The sequence below is a fragment of the Chlorocebus sabaeus genome, chromosome 24 (assembly GCF_047675955.1).
Source record: "Chlorocebus sabaeus isolate Y175 chromosome 24, mChlSab1.0.hap1, whole genome shotgun sequence".
NCBI classification, from domain to species: Eukaryota; Metazoa; Chordata; class Mammalia; order Primates; family Cercopithecidae; genus Chlorocebus; species Chlorocebus sabaeus.
Window position 1 is genome coordinate 12,902,793 of NC_132927.1, and position 20,201 is coordinate 12,922,993.

Sequence of the window (20,201 nt, forward strand, 5' to 3'; positions counted from 1 at the left end):
AGATTTTTAAAATACTTGAAGATACATGCTAGTTTTTTAGCATGGATTGTGGCAGGGGTGGGGCAGCAGGAAAGGAGACGGGGAGGGAGGAGGTTTGCACAAAAAAAGCCCCAGCATGTGTGCTATAATCCCATCTATTCATTAATGCAGTGCTCACTTGACTATGATTTAGGCTTTAGACTGAGGAAGGTCAATCGCTTATCCCAGCAAACACTAGGAAGGACTTAAATTGTTCTTAACTATCTGATGGCAGGTGCCTCCCAGAGGTAGATGGCATCCATGTAGGCAGGCAAAGCTTCTCAATGCTCATGAAAGGATACCAGTTTGACTGTGTATTTTTTGGATCTCCAAAGTTTATGGCTCTGCAATCAACCAGACTCACTCTGTCTCTACTCTTCAGATTCTTGTCAGAGAAAATAACCTCACACTCCCCATTAGCCACATGGGCTGAAAGCTATGCCAGTTGGCTGTCTTCAAATAGGAGAATGGCTTCATCATAGTGGTTCTTAGCTAATAATTTTAATAATGATGGTTTAACTTAGGTTTTCTTCTAATTGATAGGTCTGGCAAACTTATCTAGGCAAAAGTTTGTAAAAGGAACAAACCACTTGTTTCACAGCAACATAGATTTGAGAAAGCTGTTGAACCTGGTTGCAGCCTGAAAGTTTTAAATAAATAATAGTCTTGCTGTAGCTACTAAGGAATTGCTCTTCTTTAATCATGGATATTGCTATCCCTGCAGACAATTTTCAACCTCTAGTCAACCACATCGTAAGCACGGGGACCTTAATCAATGAAGAAAACCGTTTTCAAAAGTTTGAAGTTTCCATTCTTAGTGCAGATCATTGGGCATCTCCCAAGGTGTCTCACAGGCTGCCCAAGGTTCCAAAGTGGTGCACAAGCCAGAGGGGAGTTCATGGCTTTCTGATTTCTATCTAACCCTTACTATGGACCTAAACTTCACAGCTAAGCTAATGAGACAGAGAGAATATGTGACCAAGTCTAGTGCCAGCCCTACAGCACACACTCAGTGACTTGAGGCAAGTCACTTTTGCCCTCTACAGCCCAGCGTTCTCATGTATACTCCAACACAAGATCTCAGGGAACCCTTTTCTTTTGTTTAATAGAACTTATACAAATTTGTAATTATATGCTTGTGTGTATGATTGTTTAATTGCCTATCTCCTCCACTAAAGCATAATCTCTATACACATAGGGACAATATACTGTATCCCTAACACCTAACATGATGGCTAGCACATATTCAAACTCAATAAAAATTTATCAATTTGATGAATAAATAAATACATAAAATGAGAAAAATGATTTCAAATATCCTACCAGCTCTAACAACATATGATTCTCTAAATGCAAAAGGCTTTTATTTTTAAAATTAGGTCATAGTCTTCCTTTGCCCAAACATCACTGAGTAGATTAAGTGCCTAAGTGAACATGGCCCTGCTCTACATAATTACTCAAAAAAACAAAACAAACAAAAACCACAAAACTTAACCTATTAATCATAGTTTCTATTAAGATTTGTTTAGTCCCACCAAATCTCATTTTGAAAGTTGATTTCCAGTGTTGGAGGTGGGGCCTGGTGTGAGGTGTTTGGATCATGGAGTTGAATCCCTCATGAATGGCTTGGTGCCATCCTCACAGTAAACAGCGAGTTCCCACTCTTAGATCCCATGGGAGTTGCCCTGAGAGCTAGTTGTTAAAAAGAGCCTGGCACCTTCCCGTCTCTCTTGTTTCTTCTCTCTTGACATGTGGTCTGTATGTGCTGGCTCCTTTTCTTCTTCTGCCATGCTCACCAGATACAGATGCTGGTGTCATGCATCTTGTACAGCCTGCAGAACCATGAATCAAATAAACCTCTTTTCTTCATACATTACCCAGCCTTAGTTATCCTTTAAAGCAACACAAATGGACTAAGACAGTCCCGTATATCTGAAAGCATTGTCAGATGCCATTTCACCCATAGCTTTGCCTCTTAGCTGAACTACCATTTATGCAAGATAGGTGTTTGTTGTGTGTCCTACTAAAAGATTCTCAATCTCCCTTGCTATGTGGTTCCTGGATCTTGAAATCCTAACAGTAATTGAAACATAGAAGGCAAAAAAACTTAGAATTGTCTAGTCCAGTGATTTTTCAAACTGTATTTTAGCAGAGAAACCCTATTTTGCAAAAAGAAATTTTATATAGAAGCCCAGTATTTCCATTCAAAAATGTATGTCTATGTAAATAGATACAGTTTGGAGGGAGGGAAGGAAGGAAGGGGGAAAAAGGCAGGCAGGCAGAAAGAAAAGATATGCCCTGGTTGACATGAGAAAGGGAACTGCAGAGCCCTCACCTGCAGGCTTTGCCTTGACCTCCCTATTGGGCCATACCTCCCCTCACTGCCCTCTGCACCTGCCCTGCCTGCCCCATACTGCCCTGTAAGGCGCCACTGAGACTAGTAGCCTATAAACAGGTTGAAAGCCACCAGTTTGAATGACTATCTCCTTTTAACAAAAGAAAACTAAGACTTAATGACTGAATCATATTCTTCTTTAGTGTTCCAAATCCTTCCTGCAAAAAGTAAACTGTCTTCTTTTTGTTTCTTATTAGATTACACAGCCTTCCCCGAAGTAATTTCATACAAATCAGATTATCAGTGTTCAGTATACTCTTCTTATAGTTAAACCACCATCATTTAACGTTACTCATAACATTTTATTTCAACAAAACAATTTTTGAAAATATAAAAATTTCATAAGCACCGTTTTCCTGTTAGATACAAAATTTATTTTAAAAACAAATAATTATATTGACCTTTACCATCACATGTCTAAATTTTACACATGTTTATTACAAAGACACAGAGGTGAATTAAAAGAGTATATCATTATGCATTGTCAAATAAAGGAAAGGTTTCCTTATCCAAATAGAGAGAATATATAAGTGATTACTTAATATAAAGCAAAAGCTATGTCTACCAAAGAACAGACATGCAGTTATTGATCTGGAATTGGCATGATTACAAACTACTCTGCAATTCTTCCTCTTCCCAATTAAGGTGTCTCTCTTGAACTGATTGAAAGCTGTTTGATAAGTATACTTTTTTCAAGAGGGTATGCTCAGTTGGGGGTCTTTTTATTAAACTGAAATTCTATCATTAGCTCTGACTAGCACCAGCTGCTGTGTAAATTCTGTGTTGATGTAGACCTCCACTGGTGTTCCAAATATTGCAGATGAATCTCTCTCTGCCTCCAAAATCCTCAGTCATACAGTATGAATAATTAACATCTGATAAATGCAGAGCAAAAATGACTTTTATTAGAAGACATGGTACCGGGATCACAATTCCACCTTAACTCCTCAGAACAATGAACCAAATAGGACTTTAGCAGTTAAAAAAAGTGTTTCTAAATCTCTCTATATTATGTTTTTCCCTATACCTGATCAGAAATGTTAACAGTAAGACATAGATTAAATGTTTTAGTCTTACAGCAAAGTTAAAGACAGAATCCAAGCGGCAGCATATTTTAACTAATGTTTTTCTGAACATTCTAATTCCAGATAAATTCAAAGCATTTAGGACTCATGTCTGTCATGATTATTCTTTCTTCTAAATAGTTCATAATCCATCGCTTTTTTTTTTTTTTTTTTTGAGACAGAGCCTCTCTCTGTCATCCAGGCTGGAGTGCAGCAGTGGCAACATCTCGGCTCACTGCAACCTCTGTCTCCCAGGTTTGAGCAATTCTCCTGCCTCAGCCTCCTGAGTAGCTGGGATTACAGGTCAGCACCACCACATCCAGCTAATCTTTTGTATTTTTAGTAGAGACAGGGTTTCACCATGTTGGTCAGGCTGGTCTGGAACTCCTGACTTTGTGATTCGCCCCCTTCGGCCTCCCATAGTGCTGGGATTGCAGGCGTGAGCCACCACTCCCAGCCAGCCCATCACTTTTAATAAAAATATTTCCTATTCATGAATCTAATATTATTTCTACAAGATGTATGGTATAAGTACAGCACAAAACAGTTACATGAAATGTCTTTATAGAGTTGAACCTATAAAAACATCTACCTTGTTCAGGAGATGTGCCAAGTGGGATTTTTCCTTAATGCATTTGATAGGCTTTAGCAGACAGATTTTTATTTTTATTTTTTTATTATTATTATACTTTAAGTTCTAGGGTACATGTGCATAACATGCAGGTTTGTTACATATGTATACTTGTGCCATGTTGCTGTGCTGCACCCATCAACTCGTCAGCACCCATCAACTCGTCCTTTACATCAGGTATAACTGCCAATGCAATCCCTCCTCCCTCCCCCCTCCCCATAATAGGCCCCGGTGTGTGATGTTCCCCTTCCCGAGTCCAAGTGATCTCATTGTTCCATTCCCACCTGTGAGTGAGAACATGCAGTGTTTGGTTTTCTGTTCTTGTGATAGTTTGCTGAGAATGATGGTTTCCAGCTGCATCCATGTCCCTACAAAGGACACAAACTCATCCTTTTTTATGGCTGCATAGTATTCCATGGTGTATATGTGCCACATTTTCTTAATCCAGTCTGTCACTGATGGACATTTGGGTTGATTCCAAGTCTTTGCTATTGTGAATAGTGCCGCAATGAACATACGTGTGCATGTGAGCAGACAGATTTTTAAACTTGTCAAAGGACATTGATAAACTTGAATCCATGAAATAATGCAATACATAATGATAAAATACGCCATAATAGTATAGTGGCTAAGAGCAAAGCATTCTGGAGATGAATTTCTGGGCCTCAGTTTCTCCATCTGTAAATGAAGATAATATTAGTATCAGGCTTAAGACCATTACTTGAAGCACGAAGAGATCATGCATATGATCATTAGCACAGCACTGTGTATTTGTTTTCTATTTCTGCGTAACAAATTACTGCATACTTTGTGGCTCAAAACAACAACTGCTTATTATCTTACAGTTTCTAGGTAAGGGCATGGCTTAGATGGGCCATCTGCTTAGAGTCTCACAACACTGTAATCAAGGTGACACCTGGACAGTGTTCTCATCTGGAGACTTGACTGAGGAAGAAACCCCTTTTTAAGCTCACTCAGGTTATTGGTAGAATTCATTTCCATGCTACTCTAAGACCAAGGATCCAGGCTTCTTTCTGACTGCTGGCTGGAGTTTGCCCAAGGTTCCTCACCATGAGAGCTTCCTTAACATGACTGCTTACTTCATCAAGTCAAAAAGGAGAGCGTCTAGAGTGAGTCTACTAGCAAGACAGCGTCTTATATTATGTAACATGATCACAGGAAGAACATCCCACCACTTTTGCCATATTCTGTTGGTTAGAAGCAACTCCTAGGTCCTGCCTACACACAAGAGTGGACACACCAGGAAGCAAGGATCCCTGGTGGTCATCCTAGAGTGTGTGTGCCAAATACAGTAAATGAATGAATAAATGAAAGTGTGAGTGAGTGAATAAGCAAATGAGTAGGTGAATGATTGAAGTTAGGTGTGAATGTTGTAAGTCCCTTGGACAACAGAAGACATGACAAATGGTTGTAAAGACGGGATAAATGGGTAGGTAGTAGACTCTAAGCTGACTGCTCAGTTGAAGTCGTAACACAAGCATCTAACCTTTGTGGAAATAATGTGTTGAATAATTATGGGGCCTGGGCTGTAAGGCCTAGAGAATGTCAGAGTAAAATATCAGGGATGGTGGGAAATAGAGACCTAAAAGAATATATAGGGCTTTTAGTCTCACTGTAAAGTGATAATTTTCTTACCGTTGGAGCAAATGGAGAAATTAGAAATGAAATAAAATGGTCAAATATAATTACATAAGTTTTTAACTTCTAAGTAATAGAAATAACTAACAATAAAAACCAAAAAAATCAACATACATGAAAAATAGAATTATCAGCACCAGGTATATGAAAAGTTATTCAAACATACATGTGAACACTAATAATATTCCCAACGGATAAATGGGCAAAGGACATGATTATATGATTCATGCACAGGAAATATGAATAGTAAAATAAATTTGAAAAACAGTTTAAATTTAATATGAATAGGGGAAAAGCCTCACAAACAAAAAAAATTCAAGTACCTATCCAATCCATCTTATTTTACCAGCTGATTACTTTAAGATGAGAGAGTAAACAGTAAAGTTAATTGCATTAGTATTGTTAAGCAAAACACCTGGTATAACTTATAACTCACCCTGGGTGGGTGGGTATTCGATAATAATTAGCTGTCAGTAGTCAGTGGTAGGAGAGCTAGTATGGATAACTGCAGTCGCCAAATCATCAAAACACTTATTTGCAGACCATAAGACCACATTAACGTGAGGCAGCTAACATGGGGGGAAAAGCTGTTTAGAATTCTTTCAATTTTACTTATACCACTTTGGTAGCTGGAATACAGTAAAACAGATAGAGATCAGACCCCAGAAGAACAAGGAAACTAGGCAAACAGGCTGGATACTCCACAGGAAGAGAATCTGCCCAAGAACAAGGTCAGCGTTCCTACTTTAACGAACATTCTGATGACAACACCTCGGCCTCGGGTGAACTTCTTTGTGACAGCGTCGTGGGATGCCGCAGGGCTGTATGGACTGTTCCTGGACTTGGCACACAAACGGCGACACAGGTGGGTATCCACTTTTCCCTCTCCCTTGGGCCTGTTCTGGGTAGACAGGGAAAATCAGTTTTGATGCCAGTGATGATATACCCAATATGTTTGTGCACGTGTGTCCTCAGGTCTCTTTAGGAGTAAGTTATGGCACATCTCTCATCATGGCCAGGGATGGAAGGGCCAACAATTAAATGAATAATAGTAAGCACTCACTAAGTATTTGTTGTGGTTATTAATGTTGCTTTTACCTTCAGTGGGAAGGAGGCAAATAAAGATGACTTTGTTCCTGGAATCTAGATGGCTTCTTGTGTGGTGTCAGAGAGGGCGGGCACCCATGGGACTGCTGCAGCAGAGGTGGGAGGAGGAGGCCCACAGGGGAGCCCAGCACCTGAAGATGATGACGGGCAGCAGCAGGTGGTGTCTGGGAGGTCTGACAGCCACAGTCAGGGCCTGTGGTTTTCAAACACAACTCCAGGCTGACTCACTGAGGGAGATCCAGTAAGCTCTTCAAACCAGTGCCACCTACCACCCCCACAGATTAAGGGCAGGATTCGCCAGGGACCTGAGGCAAGGCTAGGGGACAGAAGGTGATATGGCAAAGAGGAATCAAGAGGGAAATGGGGGAAGAGGTTGGAGAGCCAAGCAAGTGGTGGTCACAGTACCTTTCTGAGAGCAGTCATTGGTTATTATGCTCTGGAAGAGAGGAGGAAATATGTAACAACAGAGACCTTCGGAGGGAATGAGTAGATCGCACATTTGTTCTTTCCATATGTCCAGGTGAAGACTGGATGTCTCAGCTGGTCCCCACTCATCTCCTCCCCTCCTCCATCTATAAAATAAATGTACTTTGGTCCTAATATTTTAAGTGCAATTACCCTAAACTCATTTGGAGGTCCATCCATGGGGTACTTTTAATAGTTCTTGTCTGCATTTGGTGAATCTTCACATTGGTGTATCTTCCTTGGAATGTACATTTTTGGAATGAAGGAATCAGAGCTATGTAGTTCTCTGAACAGTGTATAACACTGTAAACAATTAGATGACTTATATTTTTAAAATGAAGATGATGCTACTTATAAAATGAATGAGATTCGTAAAGCCATTCTTTTTTGCTGTAATATCAATGGGACTTGAAAAGTTAGTAGTCTGCTGGTGAGAAAACAGCAGTATCACTTCTTAATGTGATATCAGTTCTTAATATGAAACTAGCTTTTGTATTCCTCTTAAATTGCTTACCATTGTAATCCCACTTCTAGAAGCCTCAGGTAGGGAAATAATAAACAATGTGAACAAAAATATATGTGTAAACAAATGAGCACCTAAATGTTTGATTATAGGAAAATGGCCAGATGAAGCTTGGTATAGCTGGTATATCTAGCAGTTATCAAAATTATAGTTAATAATTTTAACAGGAAAATAGTTATGTTAAAATAGCAAGTGAAAAAAGAACGTGCAGTAATTTTTCAATTATATTTTTCCAAAGCATAGAAATAATTGGAAAGAAACATATCGAAATGCTAAAAAAAAAAAAAAAAAAAGAGGGCATGAGGAGGAGGGCCTGTATGGCAGAAAAATGGCTAAGAAGTGAGCAATGAGGAAATGAAATGTGTCAAACAGAACTAAGGAAAGGAAAATTCAGTTTTTTGAATACCATGTGCAAGCAATGAACTAAGTATTTAATAATTCTTGTTGATAATTAAAGATAAACATTGGAATACGTCTATGAGGAGAAAAGAGCCTCTTTCCACGATGAACAGAAACCTCCCATCTTAGCTTAGTTGAAAAAATGGAAAGCTAAGATACTTTGAAGTCTGAAAGAGTACATGAGATGACTCAGGTGTGGTTAGTAGCCCATCACCTCTGCTGAGCAGCTAAACATGACAGTGAAAATGAGAGTACACATTTGAGAAATGGGGTTTGCTGAGGCCATATATGGGAAGAGGGGACAGGCAAGTCATTAGACCAGTCTCTGCAAGTTTCTAAACCTAGATGTCCATCCAGAATTGCTTGGGTAACTATCCAAAACCACAGGTATGCAGCCAAAAAGGCACAGGCCAAAGTAACTATATCAGGGCACAGATGAAACAAAATGGGGGATGGGCAGTGCATAGAGAATGAAAGGAACGAACAATGGCACAATCACCACTCACTGCAGCCTCAACCTCCTGGGCTCAAGGGATTCCCATGCCTCAGCCTCCCAAGTAGCTGTGACTACAGGCGTGAACCACCATGCCCAGCTAATTTTAGTGTTTTTTGCAGAGACAGGGTTTTGTCATGTTGCCCGGGCTGGTCTTGAACTCCTGAGCGCAAGCTATCTGCCTGCCTCAGCCTCCCAAAGTGTTGGGATTACAGACATGGGCCACTGTGCCCGGCAGAGCATAATGCTTTACATGGGCTTACTCACTTATCCCCTCACAACAGCGTTCCATACTAAGTGTGGGTTTCTGTGTTTAACCCCCTCATTATTTCCTCCCTTACGTTTGCAGCCTTTACCTTTCTACTGACTCATCTTAGTAATACTTAAATATGTTCTTCATCCCCTACTCTTCTTTCAGCTATTCTGGAAATTCCCCTACTCCGTCCTCCCCTTCAAATCCCAAATTCTCTAAATGATTAAGTACCCATGGTCATTTCCTCATGCCCACACGCTCCCCAACCCATTACCATTGGGCTAATGTGCCTACCTGCTTTCTAAAGCTGCTTTCACCAATGTTACCAGGGACCTCCTCATTGATAAAACTCATTGCATCCTTTCCATTCCCTACCTTATATGACTTTTTGGCCCCTTTAACCACTGAGATCCAGTTTTAGAGTTACATGTCTAGCTACTTAACGGACATCCCACAGCTTCATTAGACCTCAAATTCAATATATTCTAAGTTTACTTCATCTTCTTTCCAAAGCTACTCTTGTTCCATGTTCTCTATTTCAGCAAATGACACCATCACCAAAGCTGGTCTTCCTTCTTTCCTTCACCCCCAAATACACTTGGTCAGTAACCCCTGTACAGTCTACCCCCTACCTGCCTCTCAGAGCTGATGTGTACTCTTCTCTATCCCTATAGTACTAGGCTCATTTCACCACTTCCTTGGTAGCCCCGTCACTGGACTTCCCTACCCTTCACCCCTCCACTGCCCTACCACCATCTCTATTCTGGTCCCTGGAATGCAGTCCAGGGGATCTTTCTAAAACACAAGTCTGATTTTGTCAGTCCTCTACTTAAAAATTTTCCGTGGCTTTCCACTGTCCCTAAAATGAAGTCTAAACTTCTTAACATGGCTAACATGATCCTCTCCAAGTTTCATCTTCAACACATCCCCTTCTGCACGCCACACTCCAGCAATACTTCTTGCTGTTCCTCCAATGCTCCTCTCTTCTCTCTCTGGTTGTTTCCAGTGCTTGAAACAGTTCTTCTGACTTTTCTTCTGGGTAAGTCCTTCCACACCTTTAGATCTCAACTTATGTCACTTCCCTTGGAAAGACGTTCCTCAACCCCCAGTCCAGGTTAAGCATCCTTCTTCTGGACATCCACTGTATTACAAATGCTCTTAAAGTGGCCTCTATTTAACCAGCTTACTTGATACATGTAATTTCGTTTGTAAAGCACACTGACTACAGCCCTGCCCTCCCCAACGCTCAAAGCTGATAAGCTGCTGTCTATACACTCATCTTACTACTGCTCTCACCAGTTGAATTGCATTGTATGCCTACCAAGAGTCAGATGTGTTTAGTCTAAATTATTTTATAATAGTTTTACTATGGTTATAGCTATGTTATTTGAGGAAATCTTATGTAAATTCATAAAATATAAGTACAGAAAGTTGTTTCATAATGTACAAAGACATAAATGTAAGCTTCTAAAAGTTACTCTCATGGATATAAAATTGGAAATGGAAAGAAATCATTAAACATCTAAACAGATTCTACTCTGACATAGATTTGTCAGTATCTAAGTTCTTGCTCCAATTTAAAGAAATTAAAATAGAAATAAAACATGTGTATATATTATGGATGTGGTTTATATCAGAAAGATGACCGGGACTTCAATTGCTGGACATATATTTAAGGAAAAGTCCTTAGCCTTGCATCAAAAATTTGGCAAAATAATATACGTTTATATTTTATTGAAGTGAAATTTATATGACATACAATTAACCATTTGAAAATATACAAGTCAATGGTATTTAGTGCAGTCATGATGCTGTGTCACTACCAACTCTGTCTAGTTTCAAAACTTGTTCATCACCCCAGAAAAACGCCCTGTACTCTTGAGTAACCACTCCACATTCCCCTGCTCCCGTCTCCTAACAACCTCTACTCTCTTTAAATTGAAATAGAACATTTAAGGCATGTAGATAACATTTTTAATGACTCTCCACTTTACTGACTTTTTGGATGAGTCTATTAACTATTGGTCCAACACAAGTTGGATGAGTGGGCATATGCACATCTGATTTCCTTGCAGCTCTGTATTAAAATTGCTCATTTCGCTGCCTCCCCTGCCTCCTAGACATTGCACGCTTTGTAGGCAGGGGCATGTTTGAGCTGTTTATACATGGGTCTGCAGTACTTGGCACAATGCTTGGCACACAGTGGGCTCCATATTTGTAGGGTTAATTCAGATTACCCAGAAATTAAGTAATATGTCCAAGGACATTAATGGTGAGTCACAATTTAAGGTTAGTGAGCACACTAAGCAGAAAATGAGACCTGTCTGGGAGGTGAACTGAGGCAGCAGTCATATTAGAGTTAATACTGAAAAGTGCTTACTATGTGCCTGGCACTGTGCTGAGCTCTTAACAAGTATTACACTGTTTAATCCTCTTAACAACCCTACAAGGTCAATATTATTATTAACCCAGAAATTCTAGGGAGAGAGTCAGAGATTCCTTAATCCAATTCAAGTATTATAGGACACCAGAGGAAGGCTGTGAGTTCAAAAATAGTTTAGTCAAATGACTGGTAAGGACAATCATTTTGTTACTTTAGTAACACCTTTTAGGACTGGTTTTAGGAAAGAGGAAGTCAGGTCAGATGTCTGCAATGGAGCCCTCTCTAGAGTTTTTGCCCTTCTCCGCACACACACAGACACACACATGCAACACACATGTCTTGGGTTGTATCTTGCAAGTACTTGGTTATAATTCTTGGGAAAGATGTCACTCTTATGATTTTGTTTTGCTCTATTGATTACCACTGTGTCCTACAGGTACAACCACATCTACTGTAAACTGGAATACTTCTAGATCCCACTGGACTTCAGGGCTCTACCATGTCTGTGCCTCTCTGGAAACCACTGCCTCCTGTATAGCACCAGGCCACTTGCCCCTCTGCTGGCCACCACCACTGCATGTTCTACTGGCGCTGCCACCAATACCCCAGAGCACAGATGGGCCAATGCTACTCAGTGATTTATGGTGCAGTGGAGAAAAATGCCTCTTTCTATTTATTCTCTCCATCGAGTTATTTCCAAAGCAATATTGCCCGCCTCGCCAAAGCCTCAGAGGCTTGGGTGAAGATGTGTCTTCTGATTTTTATGTACCATCCCCTCTTTGTCCCAGGATCCAGAACTGAGTCCATGGAAATCTGCACCTGGGGCAAAGGCAAACAACCTGAGGTACTTAGGGTAACTGCTCCACTCCAACAAGTAAAGTTTGATGACTGGGCCAGGCTTATCCCACTTGATCCCTCTCCACTCAGTCCCTCAGATGATCCTGAGTTCTAAAGGTAGACACTTTTAATGTAGCGCTGGAACCCCAACTCCCTTACTTTTATGACCAAGTGTGGGAAGTGGAAGTGGAATTCGAGACCCTGTAAAGGATGGAGCTCAGGATTTGGTGACAAAGACTTTTAGAGCCAACCTAGATGCCTTGGTTAAAATGTGTATGTTAAGTAACACCTCCATGCAGACTACCATAATAGGCCTCTTTGGGGATTCTGACAGAGCAGGATGAACTCTGTTCCCTCACAGAGCTCACAACTCACGTGGGGATACAGTGCAACACAAACTAGCATCTCACGAGCATTCCAAAGCTCTGGACGGGGAAGAGTTAGGGGTGACTGTTAAGTTCTCTTTGTTTGCTTATCTATATTCACTAGTTTTCTGTAACATGTATGTGTTGGTTATATAATAAAGCCTGAAGTAAAATTCAACAAGGATAAATACTCTCCAGTCAGAGTTGGCATCCAGTGCTCAGACAGCTCAGCACCCCCGCAGTCTTCACCAGAGCTGGCCTGGGAGCCCCTCCACCCTTCTCCTTGAGCATAGGACACAAGTGCCAAAAAGGAACCCTAGGGCATACAGCCCACCTCTTCTCTTGCTCCATCCTCTCTATTATCACTGAACAAATAGATACACTCAACATCTCCTCAAAGCCTTCACTATGCACTGAAAACTCCAAGCTGATTATGGCAATAATAATAATAAATGAGTCTGAAAAGACCTTGCTAATGCTTTTTATAAAATAAATAGGCTGAGTATCGAATGAGTATTGACCCAAAAATAAAAGTAAATGGCTTTAAACAAAATGTTTCTCAGTGTTCTTCTCTGTTATCCATGATTTTAATGTGATCCTAAATATTTTACTCTAAACATCCCATTTTTAGACACATAACCTTTTAGTTAGCTGTTTTCTAAAAGTATATGAAATTGGGTTAGTTTTTGGTGTCTTTTTTCTTTTCTCAACCCATATAAGAACAATACTCTTATATATATAGTTCTTGTGAACCAAGTAGGTAGTAAAAAAATTGAGAGTCAAAATTTAAATATCTTTAATAATTGACTTGTATAATGTTTATGTCTTGACCATCATCTTCATCATCACCACTGCAAGCATCTGGATTGGACTTGAAGTTTACAAATCATTTCTACAAATAGCATGTCTCTTTTGGGTGGCCCTACTATCCCTGTTGTATTGAGGAGGAAACTGGCAAGTCACAGAGGCTAAATGACTTGCCTAGGATCTCACAGCTACTTCTGGTACAGAGCTAAGACTTGATCTCAAATCTGCTAACTCTGCAGTTTTTATTCTTTATCCTACCAAATTGCTGTTCCTTTTCTTTAGTTCCTGTATTTTAGTAGTAGTGGCATTTGGTTTGACTTAGAAAATCTTAAATTAAACCTTTGAGTAGCTCCTTTACCACAGTTCCAAGAGACTAATCTAGAGGTACAAACGTAGTCTGTAAAGCACTCTCCTATCTCGTTTCACATCTCTCTACTCTTTAAAATGTAAGCACCAAACCATAAGAACATGTTTTTGAAAAATCAAAATTGGGCCAGGCGCAGTGGCTCATATCTGTAATTCCAGCACTTTGAGAGGCCAAAGTAGGTGGATCACTTGAGGTCAGGGGTTCAAGACTGGCCTGGCCAACATGGCAAAACCCCATCTCTACTAAAAATACAAAAACTAGCCAGGTGTGGCTGCATGCACCTGTAATCCCAGCTACCCAGGAGGCTGAGGCATAAGAATCACTTGAACCTGGAAGGCAGAGGTTGCAGTGAGCCAAGATAGCGCCACTGCACTCCAGCCTGGGTGACAGAGTGAGACTCCGTCTGAAACAAAAAGAAAGAAAAATCAAAATTGCATTTAAGTTCAGGAAGAGAGAGAGAGAAGAACTTAGATGTTCAAATGTTCTCTGTATTGCATTTAGCGGCGAGGCAATTGATGTTTCTCTTCAAAAACAAATGTTTAAAAATGTCTTTGAAAATATGTGGTATAAACAAAATGTTATATGGGGAGGGAACAAGCTTAGGTAATAGGCAATATCCAATAAGAGATCTAGACCGTGGAGCTAGATTGAAATTCTGGATTTGGTCTGGGCGCAATGGCTCACGCCTGTAATGCCAGCACTTTGGGAGGCCAAAGTAGGCGGATCACGAGGTCAGGAGATCGAGACCATCCTGGCTAACACGGTGAAACCACGTCTCTGCTAAAAATACAAAAACAATTAGCCGGACATGGTAGGGGGCGCCTGTAGTCCCAGCTACTCGGGAGGCTGAGGCAGGAGAATGGCGTGAACCCGGGAGGCAGAGCTTGCAGTGAGCGGAGATCGCGTCACTGCACTCTAGCCTGGGCGACAGAGTGAGACTCCATCTCAAAAAAAAAAAAAAAGAAAAAAAAAGAAATTCTGGATTTGAGGATTTCAAATCTGTAAGGCATTTTATCTCAGAGAGTGAGTATGTAAGAGTTTAAGCATGTGTCCATATGATTGAAAGATCCAAGTTCAGTCATGGTGGGCAGGGAAAGGAGGTATTTGAGTATTCTTCAGCACCCGTGGGATGCCAGATTTAGAAAAAATGAAAATAAAAAACGTCTAATTACATTTGAATTTCCAATAAACAACTAACTTTTAAATGTAGTATGTTACATTCAATATTTGAGACATGTTTATACTTAAAATTTTTCACTCTTTATCTGGAATTAAATTTAACTGAACATCCTGTACTTTTTCTGGTCAACCTACCCTAGGGGCTAATCCATAGGGCGTCCTTGAGCCAGGCTCAGAGAATACTTCTTTGGGGCCATCCCTGATAAGCCAAGAACTAGAACTGAGATAAAATGAGAAAGTCTGAATTAAGTCCTTGGTTGTATACATACATCTTTTTTAAGTGTTTCATTATCTGCTTGGGCCTTTTGTCTTTGATTGAAAGTTGCTATAAACTGTGCCTGAATACCACAGCGTTAATCACAAGCCTCCTGAAGTATTTTCATATTGTGTGTAATAAATGCCCATATACTTAGGATTTAAAGTAAGAACTACTCACCACAATATTTAGTTAAAATTACAAAGCGAGTACAAATTAAGCCATCATTTTGTTAAGGTGTATATTATAAGTCTTATTTAATTTCCCCATGTTCTTATGTGTATGTTTGTGTAACTGTTGTGTCAAGACTTTCACTGATAAAGTATTTCAATTAACTGCTAAAAGAATACATTGAAGGAGTTACAACTGATGTACATTTGGGCTAAATACCTATAATCAGAGTTGTTTCTCACCTGAGTCCCTCTTACTGATGTTATGTAACAAGCGGTCCTGATTGCTAGCAATAACTTGCTTAACATGTTCACATTTGCGTGATAATCATATAAAAAATAAAATGACTCACTAGTACTTCAAAAAAGAAACTGATACTAGGTGTAGGCTAGATATGTTATATGGTCACTTTATCATATCTGAAAGCCTCCTTCCTAAATCACTAGGATTTTTCAGACTCTTGTCACAGGACTGATTTGAGACCAGCTGAGAGATGAAATTTGTGTGGGATGACGGAAGCAATGAGAGAAACTGGTGAATGGAAGGCAGGGAATCACCCCTTCATGCTCACCTACCCCCATGCTTCCTGGGTAACCAGAGCTTATCACCTAGGTATAGTCTTACGGCCAAAAAGGACTAAAATGAACTGGAAAGTCAGGGAAGTCATAGTAGTAATGAGCTTTGGTGCAGAGATGTACGGGGAAGTAAAGTCCTCCTCATCCACCAGGGGCCTTTTATGTCCTTGTGTGGCTCCTGTGATGATTATATCACTCTTTAACAGTCTTCTAACATTATAATCATGAAATCATCATAAACATTTTTCCTCGCAAATTATTTATTCTCTGCCACCTTCTTTCAAAACTTCCTGATTTCACTTTATGGAAGAGACCAGAGAATTCTCAAGATCTAATTCTATCCCACAACCTTTCTATAAATCACTTTAATGTGATGTTCTAGAAAATTTATGGGACACATCTTTGTTAAATAAAAGAGGCATTTACTTGGTAAGGCAGCCAATTTCTCTTATTCATTGATCAGCATGAGACCTTTATTTAAAGCTTTTTGTGTGTGTATGACAGGGTCTTGCTCTATTACCCAGGCTGGAGTGCAGTGGGCCAGTCATGGCTCACTGCAGACTCCACCTCCTGGGCTCAAACAATCCTCCTGCCTCCACCTCCCGTATAACTAGAACTACAGACGCATGCCCCCACGCCCCACTAATGTTTTGATTTCTTGTAGAAACAGGGTCTTACTTTGTTGCCCAGGCTGGTCTCTAATTCCTGGGCTCAAGTGATTCTCCCACCTTGGCTTCCCAAAGTGCTGGAATTACAGGTGCGAGCCACCATGCCCAGCCTATTTAAAGCTTTAGGAAGAAAAGTTTCACATTGCTCAACCTCATGACTTAAGCAGGTCAACTCAAGGTATGGGTAAATCATGCCTTTCCTACCACATCATCATGGGAAACCTGAAGTGGCCACTCTCACAGCCTTGCCTATAGGATGCTAAAAGAATGAAACATCTGAAATTATTCCCATATCTTACATGTGTCCTGTGTATAAGAAATTTCAGGCTGGGTGCCATGGCTCACGCCTGTAATCCCAACACTTTGGGAGGCCGAGGTAGGCAGATCATCTGAAGTCAGGAGTTCGAGACCAGTCTGGCCAGCATGGCAATACCCCATCTCTACTAAAAATACCAACAAAACAAAAAATTAGCCAGATGAGGTGGCACATGCCTGTAGTCCCAGCTACTTGGGAGGCTGAGGCAGGAGAATCACATGAATCCAGCAGGCAGAGGTTGCAGTGAGCTGAGATCGCACCACTGCACTCCAGCCCAGGTGACAACAGGGAGACTCTGTCTCAAACAAAACAAAACAAAAACCCAGAAATTCCATCTCTCAGAATTTTGTGAAGAATATCTATTCTTTCTCCTAGCTCTGCTCAAAATCATCTCCATGAGATAGTGGATTTATGAATGTGGTAAGAAAAATTCAGTAGACTCTAAGAAAATTTCTTTATCCTGTTCAGAGCCTCCCTTGTCCAGTCCCATGTAATGTTCTTTATCCCAGATAAATGTAGCCAAGCACTTCCAAACACCTCGGGAAATGCAGAAGTTGAAGGGGGGAAATCTTATTTTACTATGTAAGTTTCGAATATGCTATTTTTGACTAGATAACACAATCACATAGCCCAAGAATTAAAACAACATTAAAACATATACATTGAAAAGCTGTATTATGTTCCCTTTTCCTATCCACCCCACTAATCCCTGATGCCCCCTATAGGTTAACACTTGCCCTGTGTTCCTCCGGGCTCTTCCAATGTTTTTATGCATATACAAGCATTAATGCATTATTTTTATTTCCTAGATTTCTTACACAAAAAGCAACATACACCATACGTCTTCTGCAGCTTGATTGCTCATATAAAATATATCCCAAAGATCACTCCATGTCAGTATATAGGACTCATAAAATGTCCTTGTTGACAGGGTGTTTCTTAAGTCTTCACATAACATGCAATGCTGCAGTGAACAACTTGTCTGTAAGTCCTTTTGTAGGATAAAGTTCCAGAATTGAGGATAAATTTCTGTAGGATAAATTTCCAGAATTGAGACTTCATAGAATTTTTTAATTAAATACCTCTGTTCTAACGCTTCTCAGAGTGGCTTGCGTTTGTTAGTGCTTCCTCCTCACTATGGTATACACTTCTGAAGGCATGAACTGTGTTTTATTCATCTTTGCACCCACAGGGGCTACCATAGTGCCTAGCATGTTAATGCTAAATACAAACCAAACTTCTAGTGTAACTGCAACCCTGAGAACATTCAAGTAACCCCTCAACGTAAAGGCTGAGATCTAGGTGTAGATTAAGAGGCACTTCCCAGTTTCTACTTCAAGATGAAAACAGGACTTATAAAGATAAAAGTATTGAATAAGGAGTCAAAGTTTCAAGGATGAGGCTGTCTCTTCAAATCCGGGGACTGGGTCAATGTCGGGCAAATTTTCTGGGTTAATCATGCAGAGACAAACTAAGTGGTAAAATAGAGAGGAAGCCTAGAGAACTCCTGCCTGCTGATGAGCAGCCACAGGTGACTGAGAATAGCACTTCCCTAAAAGCCAGGATGAGCTATGGAGAAAAGGTAAATGCATACGTGGATTAGAATCTGAGCAGAGATGGAGAGTGTGCGCAGAAAGCGAGGCTGCACATGGTGCTAATGTAGCTGCTTCTCCACTCTCATGACAGCCTGTGGGAATGGCTCCTGGTTTTGCTCTTCAGCCCCCACCCGTGTCAGGAAGGCTTCTAGGAAGTGGCCTTGGTGAAAACTCAGGCCCAGTCCTAAACTGATGGCAGCTGTACTTCCCTAGCTATTTCTCTCCCCATCCCAGTGCTGCTCCTCCCAGCCACAGCTGCTATTCCGAGCACATAGGCCATAGGAGGATTCTTTCTTTCCACGAGATAATCACTAAGCCTCCCAGCTGCCACTGAACTCTGTTTAGCCAAGTTTGAAGACATGGACTAGAAGGCAGATGTGTCACACACAGAACTCGTTTCAGTGCTTGTCAAAATCCTCACCTCTCAAAAATTGTCAGTGAAAAATGAATGGTTACAACTTCTTATGTCAATAATGTGGCAATATAATTCAAAAATTGTAAATGTGTTTTTATCTAGCAATTCTACTTCAAGGAATTGATTCTGCAAGTACACTTATAGAAGAACAAAAAAAACTATACATACATTTGCTGAAGTATTATTTGTAAAAGCAAAGAAATTAAATAGAAATTACCTACATATCTATCAACATGGTAGTGGTTATATCTATAATACTATATTATGTAATATCTTTTGCAGCTCTAGAAGAATGAGATAAACCCATGTGTAGGGCATGGAGCAACAGTCACATACACTGAGGTGAATAAAAACAAGCTTAAAATAGTAAATATATTGTATGATTTTATTTGTGATTTAAAAGATGATGTGCTTGCATATGAATTTTTAAAAATTGGTAAAAATATATGAGAGACTATTAAGGCCACCACTGGGGAATGGGATTGAGGAGACTAGGGGAAAAGAAAGGAACAACTTTTTATTTTTTTAACTTCATATCCTTTTTGTATTGCCTTTGAGAATTAAAAAGTTCACTTGCAGCCCACATATTATTTCTAAGATTCCTGTGGTATATAGATTATGTAGGATTTGGTGATTTTCTTTTTTTTTGAGACAGGGTCTCATTCTGTCACCAAGGCTGTGGTGCAGTGGCATGATCACAGCCTGCTGCAACCTAGATGTCTGAGGCTCAGGAGATCCTCCCACTTCAGACTCCCAGGTGGCTGGACTACAGGTGTGTGCTACCATGCCTGGCTAAGGGTCATACTATGTTGCCCAAGCTGATCTTGAACTCCTGGGCTCAAGCGACTTGCCCGCCTCGGCCTCTTAAAGTTTTGAGATTACAGTTATGCGTCATTATGCCCAGCCCTAGTGATTGTTTTTGGTCTTTTTCTCCCCCCGAGACAGAGTTTCGCTCTTGTTGCCCAGGCTGGAGTGCAATGGTGCGATCTCCACTCACTGCAACCTCCACCTCCCGGGTTCAAGCAATTCTCCTGTCTCAGCCTCCTGAGTAGCTGGGATTACAAGCGCCTGCCACCATGCCCAGCTAATTTTGGTATTTTTAGTAGAGATGGGGCTTTACTTCGTTGGCCAGGCTGGTCTTGAACTCCTGACCTCAGGTGATCTGCCCACCTTGGCCTACCAAAGTGCTAGGATTACAGGCGTGAGTCACTGTACCTGGCCCCTGGTGATGATTTTTTTAATCAGAATAGCTATCACTTT

At 40.5% G+C, this 20,201-nt stretch overlaps 1 protein-coding gene across 4 annotated transcripts in view; it reads right to left on the reverse strand.

Moving 5' to 3' along the window:
• Positions 1 to 3,019: 3,019 nt before the first annotated feature.
• Positions 3,020 to 20,201, reverse strand: part of LOC140708546 (surfactant-associated protein 3-like) — a 41,224-nt gene continuing 24,042 nt past the window's right edge. Inside the window, exons 1-3 of one of the 4 annotated variants that reach the window (XR_012090946.1) lie at positions 7,280 to 20,125; positions 6,513 to 7,005; positions 3,020 to 4,786 (exon numbers count right to left, since the gene is read on the reverse strand). Coding sequence is in view for 1 of the 4 variants with exons in the window: in XM_073010936.1 (XP_072867037.1) it covers positions 4,774 to 4,786; positions 6,513 to 6,663 (164 nt within the window). In the remaining 3 variants the exon portion in view is untranslated. Of the gene's footprint in view, positions 4,787 to 6,512; positions 7,068 to 7,279; positions 20,126 to 20,201 lie in introns of those variants that run through there. The other 3 variants (XR_005235339.2, XR_012090945.1, XM_073010936.1) reach the window with 3 other exon arrangements.